The 12,224-nt window shown below is 39.2% G+C and overlaps 1 protein-coding gene across 9 annotated transcripts in view; it reads right to left on the reverse strand.

Moving 5' to 3' along the window:
* Positions 1-12,224, reverse strand: part of PDE7B (phosphodiesterase 7B) — a 480,299-nt gene that overhangs the window by 25,264 nt on the left and 442,811 nt on the right. For all 9 annotated transcript variants that reach the window (XR_007470664.1, XR_007470663.1, XM_049695597.1 and 6 more), the window contains one exon: positions 11,640-11,771. Coding sequence is in view for 7 of the 9 variants with exons in the window: in XM_049695597.1 (XP_049551554.1) it covers positions 11,640-11,771 (132 nt within the window). In the remaining 2 variants the exon portion in view is untranslated. The remainder of the gene's footprint in view (positions 1-11,639; positions 11,772-12,224) is intronic.

Genomic DNA, 12,224 nt, shown 5'->3' on the forward strand with positions numbered 1-12,224 from the left:
GTGTTATGAGTTGAGGAGATTTAGATTGTCGTGGGGGAGAATTCATCCTTCAGCCACTCTCGACCCTCACATCTGAACAGTCTCTGAGTTCTGTTGGTTCTTCCATCATGGCGTCTCTTATACCCATCCCTTCCTTTCACTGAAGTGACCATATTTTAGTGCTTTATTATCCTTAATTATCCTTCCTTCTATTCATCCTCCCTACAACTTCCAGAATGTGACTTGTTTATTTGACAAAATTTTTTACCATCTCCCTAATCATTGGTTGAAATATAAACTAATATTTTTTTGAACACCTCCTAATATGCCAGGTGCCATGGCAGGCACTGGGGGTCTAAAGGTGAATAAGACAAAATTGCGGCCCTCAAGGAGCTCACCTAACTTCAATATGATTGTGCCATCTGCCTTCTCCCATGCCCTGCTCCAAACTCTACCTTGGTGTCCTATCAGATAAATTAAGCTTAACTCCTTAGCTCGGCATTCAGTGCTCTCTAAAAATTGTCCCAACTATCATTCTGTTCCTATATGTTTGAGATAATTGAATACCTTTACCTTTCCTTTCCTACAAAGGTCTTATAGTCCAAATAAATGACACCATATTAATAAAACTATAACTTATTATTTACATTATTAAATTATTAATACATGAAAATGTCCTTTCCTTTTGCCACTTTCATGCCTTTCAAGGTAGTTTATGTTCCTCAAACTCCTCTATGTTTCCTTATCAAACTAAAACCTGTCTTCCAAAGTCCAATTCAAACACTCCATCCACAAAGCCACCTGCAATGAGTCCAGTTAGAGGCGAACTTGCTCTCCTCTGAGTCCTATAGCTCTTCTTCTCGGCATTCCTCAAGTCCTGAGGCCAGTTGGTCTCAGTCCCGTTGATGTGTGTGACAGTTGTGTATGTACTTCCTGTTCTTCTTACTAGATTATAAACTGTATGTGAGTAGGAACCCTGCCTCGTTGCTTTTGTATCCACTCAACTGTGTGCCTTGCACAGAGAAAGTGCTTTCTATTAATTTGCTAAGTATATAACTGAACAAATTACTTGATTTCATTCAGCAAACATATTGGACACTTACTATGTTCCAGGCACTGTAATATGTGCTTGGAATATATCAGTGAACAAAAGAGACAGAGAACTAGAGGTAGCAGGGATAGAGAGAGATAGATAATAAACAATAAGCACAAGAAATACTTTGGGAAAAAAAGTATAGCATCCAGAAGATAGCAAATGCATGGAAAGAAGGAAAAGTAGAGCAGAATAATGGGGATTTGAGAGTCTTTGGAGGGGTGGGATGGGGAAGGTTAAGTAGTCAGGGTAAGAGGTGAGATGAGAGCGAAGACTTGAAGGTAGGAGGGAGCTCACCATGCTGATGAGGGAAGACTGTTCCAGAGAAAACAGCTGAAGTAAAGGCCCCCAAAGGGGAGCAAACAGCTGTGAGGTCCATGTGCAGCGAGGGAAGAGAAGTATGGGTACAAGGAGTTAGAGAGGTAATTCGATACCAGATCACGTGAGGTCTTCCGGCCATTGTAAGGATTCTGATATTTACTCTGAGAGAAATAAGGATCCACTGCAGAAGTTTGGGAGGAATGCAATTATATGGCTTAACCGTAAGTAAGATCACTTTGGTTGCTATGTTGAAAATAGACTTTGGTAGGGGATAAGGGTAGAAATAGGTGTAGAAGGTGGGGGGAGAGGGCAGTTATCCAGGCAAAAGCTGATAAAGGCTTGGACGAGGAAAGTGGAGGTGGTGAGATGGTTGATTTCTGGATCTGCTAGGATGGCTCAGTGTTTAGAGGAGTCTCATCATTGTCCAGAATAAAGATAACATTTCCGAGTCTCCTTTACAGCTAAGTGGAATCATCAGGCTAAATTCTGACCTATTAAATGTAAGCAGAAATGTTGTGTGGGATTTTAAGGAAAGTTGTTTAAAGGGAACTGTTTCATCTGGGAGAGGCTTCTTTTGCTTTATCCCTTCCTTCCCTCTCACTGTCTGGAATGCAGCAGGAATGGCTAGAGCTCCAGCAGCTAGCTGGGCAATGAGGACAAGTGTCATACCCCAGTGATAGCAGATTGAAGAACTGAAAGGATCTTGGGTCACTCATTCTTAATTTTGTGAAGCCACCACGCCTGCCCTGGACTGCCAGTATCCAAACTTCTTTTATAAAGGATAGAAACAAACTTCTACCCTTGTTTAACTCACTAACACACCACATTATTTAAAGTTGCTTTATTATCTTCCATATCATCCCAAAAGAGTTGATAAAAAGACCTTTTCAATGTCTTAATCTAGAATAATGCTTGGGTTTTGCATAAGAATCTTAATAAAGAATTTTATAACTAAAAAAGAGTGAGGTGAAATCACCTTAGTAAAGTCTGAAACACACGCGTGGGCTCACGCGCATCTGCGCGAGGGCACGCACACACAAACGCGCACTTCTTATTCCTGAGATCAAACATTGCCATCTACTAGGAAAGACTTTCCTGGTTCTCCAAACAGAACTGACAGCTCCCTCGTCTAGCTCCCCATTCCCAACCCAAGCTTCTATCCTACTGTCCAAAACACCTTATAACAACTTTGTTCACTGGCCTTGCTCCTACATATAAGTAATTTTCACATGTTTTGTTCATTTACTCTTAAAATAGTCTTGAAAAAATTATGGTCTCCCTATGCTTTTAAAAATTGATATCTAAAATCACAGATTTCTACGGTAACAAAAGATGTAATAATGTCTTGCATTTTTGTGAATATTGGTGTTTTAATATAAAATCATTATATAACTCTTATGCATTAAATGTATCTAAGGGAATCAAAATACCAATGGCATTTAATACCTATTAATCACATGTTTAAGAAAACACATGAATAATTTATTTTTTGTCAAAAATTTTAAATTGATTTTTTCCCTCTAGAACTACATTTCCATTCTATTTCCCCATAGAATTTTATTTTAATGCAATATATTTTGATGTGTGAAATTCTTTCATCATCACCCTATCATATCTCTCTGAAACAAAAATAAGTATTGATATATAAATTGAATCTTTAATTTAACAAATTTACTTAACATCAGGCTCTAAGTAGTAAATATTTTTCCAGCTTGGGTTTACAGTGCAATTGCTATTGGTAACTAATTGATGAAAATACACGTATACTGCAAATTTGGAAAACATTATGCTTAAGAATAAAAATGTTTTGGGACTTCCCTGGCGGTGCAGTGGTTAAGAATCTGCCTGCCAATGCAGGAGACACGGGTTCAAGCCCAGGTCTGGGAAGATCCCACATGGCGCAGAGCAACTAAGCCCGTGTGCCACAACTACTGAGCCTGAGCTCTAGAGCCCGCGCACCACAACTACTGAAGCCCGTGTGCCTAGAGCCCGTGCTCCACAACAAGAGAAGCCATCGTAATGCACACCGCAATGAACAGTAGTCAGAAATAAATAAATAAAAAAAAGGAATAAAAATGTTCTGACAATGCATTTATTCATGAGATGGCTGGGAGCATTATAGTACCTCAGTTATAGGAGATTTCCTTGAATATTTTTAGTTCCTTTGGTATTTTTTCACACTGGGGCAATATACAATATTAGTGCAATTGGAGCAAGATGCAATACGCAGAATGGATAAGAGATATGTCTTTCTTTTGTACGGTGGGAACAGGGTAACTGTGAAAGAGGAGTGGAAAGTAGAACTGGCTTGACTGTCCTGCAAGCACATTCCAGGTAGTTCAGTTTGAGGAGCTGAAAATGAATTCTGTTAGCACTATTCATGCCTGTGTACTCCTGGGAAAGTCTTCGCGTATCCCCACGGGCACACATGCCTGGTTTGAAGCTGCTGCCATACATGATTGCCATTGAGAACAAGGAGCATATCTTATTCATCTTTGTGCACCAGTATGTGGCACAGTGCCATCTAAATAAATATTTGCTGAATGGATACTAAGTCATTAACCTCCAAACCCCCAAAGTTCCGTAACTGCAAAAGTTTAAGTAATTGTATAAGTACCAGAGTCCTGTTAATTTTTTAGTCAATAGCTGATAAAAGCCAGACTTGGAATCTCCTGCAGTGAAATCCTTAGACTCAGGTAAAAGTCAAAGAGGCTTTTACAATTATTATAGCAATGGGCTCTCTCACTATTCGCTCACAGATGACCAGGATCAGGTAAACGACTCCAGAAATAACATATATCAGATAGCATTTGTCAATTGCAAGGTAAACAAATAGGAAGATCATTATAAAGAATTTTCCAGGATGCTTCTCAGTCTTCATGGTGTACTCTTGATGTAGGGAAGTAATAATGCAATAATTAGCACAAGTACCTACTAAGTGGACAGTACGGGGATGTGCTTTCTCGTCTGTGTGCTGCTGTCTCTCAGATTTCCCCTCTGGGTCCCTGTGTGCGCTCACTGTGGCCAATATTCCTCATTTTTCAGTGTTCCTCAGGTTCTGTCTTTCTTGCTGCATGGGTCCAAACTGTGCGTCCATCCGTCTCTCCATCCATCTATCCATCCACTTACTCATCCAGCAAACGTCCCAGCACCCAACGAATATTCACTAAAGGTGAGGACTGTGCCAGAGGCTGAGGATACAGCAGCGGACGAGGTAGATGCCTAGAAGCTTGCAGGCTATGGGGGATATGGACGTCTAATCAGGAAATGGCGGTTTAGAGAGAGAAACGCCGTGATAGGGGAAGTAAGAGAGGGCTGTGAAATCATATAGCAGGGGCATGGAAGATGGATTTTTAAAGAAAAAGAAGGCTTTCAGGAGGAAGATCTGTCCAAGTTGGGATCAAAAGGATGAGTAAGTTAGAGAGGAGTCCGGGAATGCAGGCAGTACAGAAACTATAGCACTGCCATGGTTACATTTCATTAAAACAGGCGGAAGGAAGAAGAGCACGTGTGTGAAGACCTGGAGCATGAGGGACACTTTATACCTTCCCTCCCTGTTTTATTTATTTTTTAATCATTAGAAATGATCACTTTCAAACATACTACATATTTCACTTATTTTCTGATTCCCCTAGTAGAAAGCAGGGATTTCTATTTGTTTTGTTTATCTTCTGTACGGCCAGCACTTGGCACATATGTCGGCTCTGGGATTCTGAAAGCGGTTCAGACTGGATGATGCATAGAGCCTGGGAGAGTAACGGTGGGAAGTGGAACTGGGAAGCGTAGTGAGGGTCAGATCATAACGAGGCTTGTAAACTGGGTTAAGATATTTGGACTCAACCCTGAGGGCAACGGGATTTTAAGCGGGCATCCAAGTGTCACAGTTGAGTTTCAGGAAACTCATTCTGGCTGCACAGTGGCGGAAGGGTTGGAGACAGGCAAGGCTGAGTGTAGATGACAGGATGAAAGATGATGGTGCCCTGCTCTAGGGGAGGATCTGGCATGAGCAGGCTGGGAGGTACTGGTATTTCATAGGCAATGGCCAAATTATCTTTGTCTTTCTTAAGAGGGAGGTGGCTCTGCTCCTACAGACTCACTGGCTTTCACAGCAGCTCAAAGACCAATATCAGCAAAAGGTAGATTGAAAAAAAGGAGATGCTCATCAGAAATGCTCATGGAGATCTGAACATAGGATGAGATGATATTGCTTTAATAGCCATTTAAATCCCAGCACTGTTTTGGAATCCCACAGTAGGTACAACACCCCTCTACTTTCAGAAGCAGCAGCTCAGCAATCTCACATCATTCCAATGAGAATGTGTTCTAGTGTCACAAACTCTTCATACCTGTAGTTTTATTAATAAGAATAATCTTCACTGTAAAGTTGAGAGAGTAAGCATCCACCTTTGTGGCAACAAAACCTACCAGAATTTATTTTGAACAAAATAAAACTCTTCAAATCGCTACTGCAAAACCTTTATTTCCCCTTTTATCTGAATAATCAAGTATTTTCCACCCTAAGAAAAAACAATCTCTTTGTTCTAGAATAACAACACATCTGGCATTTAATAAACCACCAACACAGGTTTTCAAGTTAAACCGAGAGTCTCTTTGTCAAAGAGAATCTGGCAGAGCAGATTTGCTATCATACAGAGCAGCTTTAAACTGTTGTTGTTATTTTCTCCTATTTACTGGACACTTTCTTTGATTAAAATACTTAGAGTGACGTTGATAAACTGAGTCTGCTGTACAACAAGACTCAGAGTCAATTATACCTTTTAATCCAGTGGAGGCAGGAAGAAAAACAACAACAGGAACATAGTCTGTGTTTTCATTTTTAATTGCTCACGAAACCGGGAGGCGAGACTCCAGAAGATAATGAAGTCACTGAGTTCTTCCCTAACAAGCCCAGTGGTCTCCTTGGTAACGCTGCAAGGGCCCCAGCCCAGGAGGTCTCAGAGGAACAGAAGCTCCTTGAGTCCTAAACAAGAGCTTGGCCCTTGAAGAAACTATAGCACTGCCATGTTTACTGCCTGTTGGAAGATGTCTTTCTCTTGTTTGATCTGCATCTGCCGAAGACACTGCTCTCACAGGGAGCCCGAACATTGATTGCTGTCCACGGGGCGGGCCTGTGTTCAGATCAGGGCCATGGATGTGCCACATGCCAGCTACCTCACTATGAACAGTGGAAACTTTATGAAACAGAAACTCAAATTTGAACCTCCTTTTTACAATTTTCACTCCACTTTCCAAAAACACCTTTCATGAGACAGAAATCATGAGGTTACATATAATCTTTGCAATTGCTTGTTTGAGTAGAGGTTATAGGACCATATGGAAGGAACATGTCTTCTGGCTCTAACTTCATATTTATGGTGCAGAGTCATTAAGAATAAAAAGTGGTTAAAAATGCTGGCCTCTTCTAAGTGCTTGTGGTAAGTGACCAAGAAAAATGATTATAAACTTCTGCAAGACAAATAGAGAATGTAATAAATACAATATTTCATGGAGCAACTAATTATTAATTATTTTATTCATTAGGTTGTTCTGTCACTAGTTAATATGTAGTTGGACTCTATCAAAAGGAATCAACTTTTTTATATGGTTTATTACAAGATATTGAATATAGTTCCCTGTGCTATACAGTAGGTCCTTGTTGTTTATCTGTTTTATATATAATAGTTCGTATCTGCTAATCCCAAACTCCTAATTTATCCATTCCCCCCGGTTCCTCTTTGGTAACCATAAGTTTGTTTTCTATGTCTGTGAGTCTGTTTCTGTTTTGTAAATAAGTTCATTTGTATCATATTCTAGATTTTAAATTGAACTGAAAGCAATTCCTTTTGCAATTGTAATAAGCAATATCATGTCTGATTTAACGGTTACTTTGCAAAACTGCTGAACCCACATGTTGGAGGATTGGAGGGTGGAGGGACAGAAAATAAATTCTCAGCTGTATCTCTCACATCCTGTTAGGTACACTCAGTCCACCACGGACACCTGGACTGCTTCCAGTCTGATGAGAGTGGTGCCAGGTGGAAATGCCTTTATGGTCTTCATGTTGAACTTGGGTTGGCAGTTCAGCTAGTGAGTCTGGCCCACTAGCTGAACTGGACAATGGAGAGAACTGGACAATGGAGAGAACTGGACAATGGGAGAGAGCCCTTTAACTTGGCCTTCACTCCAGCTGCCCTGGCTCTCTCTTTATCTCAGGGCAGAAGCACAGGCTGGGCCTTATGCAATGAACTTCTTATTTATTAGAACTAAAAGAGCACAGCCAACAAAAGGAGGGAGAGGAAGCCCTCTTCCATTTTATCTCATTTATAGTAAGTCTGGATTGTACAAAGTCACGCACAGGGTGTTCTCAAAGCCCCATAATTCCTGGCACATCTTCTTGGCTATTCTCGACCAAATGTGTGTTCATGTGCATGTACAGTTTTTGTATATATATATATGTATATATATATATACACACACACATATATTACACAATATGTGTATATGTATTGTGTAATATATATGTATATGTATGATGTGTATATATATTTTTTCACTCATTATCACAGTTCTTAATATATTCTGGATCTATAACTCATTTTAAAATATAAGTCATGGATCCTCTCCCTAGAAAAATGTGTAAAGGTACGTCGTCTGAAAAGCTGCATATAGTTTCCTGAAAGCTTATTTATGTCTCAACCAACAGGCCCTTGGTAGGCTAAAAGGCTGTATTTCCAAAGATTTTAAAGTATCATGTGTTGTTAATGATCTTGCTGAGTTGATATTTTATGTAACACGATTTTTTTTTCTTGAAATTGAAAACCTAAAGAGTTATGCCAGTTCTTCACTGACAATGTGAAATGATTTTCTGACCCAGATCACATTCTGTACAGCTAATCTACAGTGTGTACAAAAGGGAGAATATACACTTCATCATAACATGCCCAAGTCATTGAACAGAGAGCAGGGGCCATTCATGACAGGACTATATTCAGCTCAAGGACACAGAAACAGTCCATTTGCAGTTACTCTGGAGTTGTGGGTTTTCATCCCCAAAGTACACCAGTTTATGCTGCCTTTGGTGTCACACTCTCTGCCCTGCTACTCAAAATGTTACTCACACTTCAAGGCCCAGTTTATATTACTCTCCCTCCATGAGGTTGATTTTTGTTTTTTGTTTTAATTTTTTTTATTTCCAGAAACCATCTGCAGAATCAATTTCTCTTTCGCCTCTGTCTTCCCATCACATTTTGTTTGTAGCTAACTACCGTAGAGCACTTAGCAAAGGCTCTCCCACCTTAAGCTATTGATACACGTCTATAACCCTCCTGTCTCTCTCACTGCGATAGGAGAACCTGGAGGAGAGCTCTTACTTTCCTGCACATCACAGGTGATCAATATGAATTTTAGAGGCAGTATGTGTGGTGCTTAGGCACATGTGGCTCTGGAGATAACAGTCTTGAGTTCTAATTCCACCTCTGCCATTAATTAGCTGTTTATTTTCGGGAAAACCCACTTGGATTTCCTAATAACAATTTTCCTCTTTCTGGAAAATAGGTATGATGATAGTACCCACCTAACTGGGCTATTGTGAAGATTAAATAATATAATAGATAAAATCACTTAGCCCAGTGTTTGAATCATAGTAAGTGTTGAATAAAGGTTAGTTATACAATTCATTGAACTGAATTTTAAAGGGAATTTTCTTTATCTTTTTGGAGCTCCTTCATATAGTTAATAAGAACGGTATATAGCCAGATGTAAAAGCCATCATATATATATTTTTGGACAAAATTAAAATCTCATATTATTTTTAGGTCCTCTTAACAATTTTTACTTTAATATGTAAAGTCCCAAGTTGGCTGATAAAATTTCATCTTTTATACTAGCCAGCTCTAGGATATTGGAAGTATCTTTATGACATTAAGTGATGCTGGTTTGCCCTCAACACTGTTCCTAAAACTTAGAGACATGGATCTCTAGCCTCCAAGAGAGCCTAAGACCATTTGAGCAGGGGACTGATGAAGACAGTCTCTTGAATGTGGCTTTTGAGTCCTATATGCCAACTTCTGTCTAGTCATTATGAAGAGGATCCTTCTCTTCCCTATCGAGCATCAGGCCAGACAATTCAGATGGATAAATTCACTGCTAGAAAAAAAAAAAAATAGCTCACTTTATTGTTGTAACATCTTTGGATACAAAGAACAGCATGGGGAAATTTTGTCTTCAGAGGCTTTACAGAAAAGCTGTTTCTAGGTATGCATGCGGAGCTATCCATGCGTATCTTTGGCTCTAACTCCTCCAAACTTTTTCAAACTGGGATTAAGTTTTCTTGGATTTCGCACATATTGAGCATGTGAGTTTGAACCAATGTCCAAGGGCTGGGATTGTATTTTATTTATCTCTGTACTCCTAGATCCTAGTATATCATCTGATGCACGCAATCAATAGTTGCTAGTTCAAAATATACAAGACTGTACGTTGTGTTGAAAAGCCTGCAGAATTTGGTTGTATAGGAATGTTTATTTTTAACAAAGAGATTAAATATTATCAAAAATTATCTGTACTTCTTCAAAAGTTTAAGGAATCCATTTATTTGAGAACATTTTTAGTATATGAACAAGTAATTGCAGTAGCTTTCTTTTGAGAATCAGTTTTTGTTAATTAGCAGTGAGTAGTTAATGAAATTCTACATTCTTGGTTTTTACATCTTTAACATCTGGCATATTTCTTTCTGACTTTCTGTCTAAATGTGCATTCGTTACGTCTTTTATATACGCTACATGTCAAAGCACAGCTTTATGATCCTTATTTTCATGGACAAATCAGTCAGTAGCAGTACATACTCTCTTAAACTCCATTGATGTGATCTATTTGATGATAAGAAATTAGAATTAGGTAAGCATTTACATTATATGGAAGTAGATCAAGTAGCCAGTCTTGTTGCTTGATTTTCTTTATTTAATTAAAGACATTTGAAAAGTCAGAATTAAAATATGACAGGAATAGAAACTCTATTTGGGAGCTCTCAGTTCAGTCATTCATTTTTTTTCCGCTGGTCAAATTTTTAATGTTTTCCCCAAGCAATAAATTTAGCTTCTGAGACTGTTTAGAAAGTTTAGTTTTCATTTTATTTGTTTAGTTTTCAGCTCATCATCAAAAGTTTTTCTAAATTATGTCACCCTGTCCCCTCTTTATGGTCATTTCTATCCCCGCTCCAGGTGCTGGCTGACAGACCAAGAGAGCCGAGTGCTGAATTATGTCCCAGGGGATCCATAAACCTCGGAATGACAATTCCTACCTGGACCAAAAGCTAATCAACTGGATGGAAAAAAGCTCTCTTTCATGTTTCAGTTGTACTTTATCCTCAAGCTGCACTGTTTTGTATAACGCAACTGTTTTACGGGAATCCTTTAGAAATTCCTCCCATACTGAATTTTTTCAAAAGATGCACTAAAATTGAGATCAATGACTCCTTTGAATGCAGTGATTTTGTTAATGACAACCAAAGGTCTCCCCCAAACCATGTTGAAAATTCTGGGAGTAATTCATTTATGATATAGGGTTATAATATCTGAAGTAATATCACAGATAAGAGTTCTTTGGGCCAATCTACTCGTGCTGTTGAACAATTTTATAACAACAAAGTACGCCTATTGTCTTCGATAACATACCTCTGACTCAGAGGCCAAAATGTTCAGAAATGGCCCTGGAGAATATAGCCAATATTTTATAATAACTATAAATGAAGTATAATCTGTAAAATCTTTGAATCACTATATTGTATACCTGAGACTAGCATAATATTGTAAGTCAACTATACTTCAATAAAAAAATAAAAACATGATTAAAAAAGAAATGGCCCTAGAGACGTAAATCTGAATTAGGATTGCACCTGGTAGTATCATTTATAGAAGTTCTACAAGGACTGGCTTCAACTGGCCATTCTATATTAGATGGTTCCTATGGAGACAGATAGTCTAAGACCATGAGACAGTAGACTCAGGAATCCTGTTTGACTTAGAACAATTTCAAACCTGCTTCAGAGCAAATTGAATTCCTTGGATATCCCTGTAAACCAATTTAATCTTCCCTGGGGGACACTCTGAACCTATTTCAAACCCATGCTCTTTGGCTGTGGTCATCATTGAGGCTGACCCTGAATGAAGGCTATCTCCAAGGGTGAGATTCAGGCTACAGCACTGGGCCTAAAGCAGTTAGCCATATTGTATCATGTTGGCTCCCTTACCTGATATAGGTTGGCAAGGTGGTGGTTTGTTTTGATCAAAAATGGCTGGTTTACCCCTGGATGGTCAACATCGTGGGCTGCGGCAGCCAGCAGTCCAAGCATGATGTCCAGAGGTGTGAGGGAGCTGGCGAGCTGTTAAAGAATTGAATGGGGAGATTGACTGGTGTGTTTCCAAAAATAGGTTAGCATTTGTTTTGGCTAAATCGCACTGAATGAATCATCATAGTATCGTTCAGGCCTTTCATCCAGACCTTAACCTTCTGAAGCTGTCAATAAGGTAATAAAACCATGGAATCGCAGGAATAAAGAAAGGGCTGTGAGGAAAGGAATTAAGCAACTCAAATTGTGTAGCTCATCCAGGTGGCCTCCCCTTCCTGCTGCTACTGTCTTGTTTTGTTGTTGTAGTAGTATTACCTGTTGGCAACACTGCTCTATAGTGGGCGGGGAGAAGGCAGAGTCTAAAATCAGCCTTGCTCCTAGGAAAGCTGTAAGTGAAGGAAAAAGCTGAAGCCAAAGCGATGGAAAAAAATCCCTTGTGTATTTCAACCATCCAATATATCATTGCCACTTCTTCGAATATGAAAT

Source organism: Orcinus orca, chromosome 12 (genome assembly GCF_937001465.1).
Source record: "Orcinus orca chromosome 12, mOrcOrc1.1, whole genome shotgun sequence".
NCBI lineage: Eukaryota > Metazoa > Chordata > Mammalia > Artiodactyla > Delphinidae > Orcinus > Orcinus orca.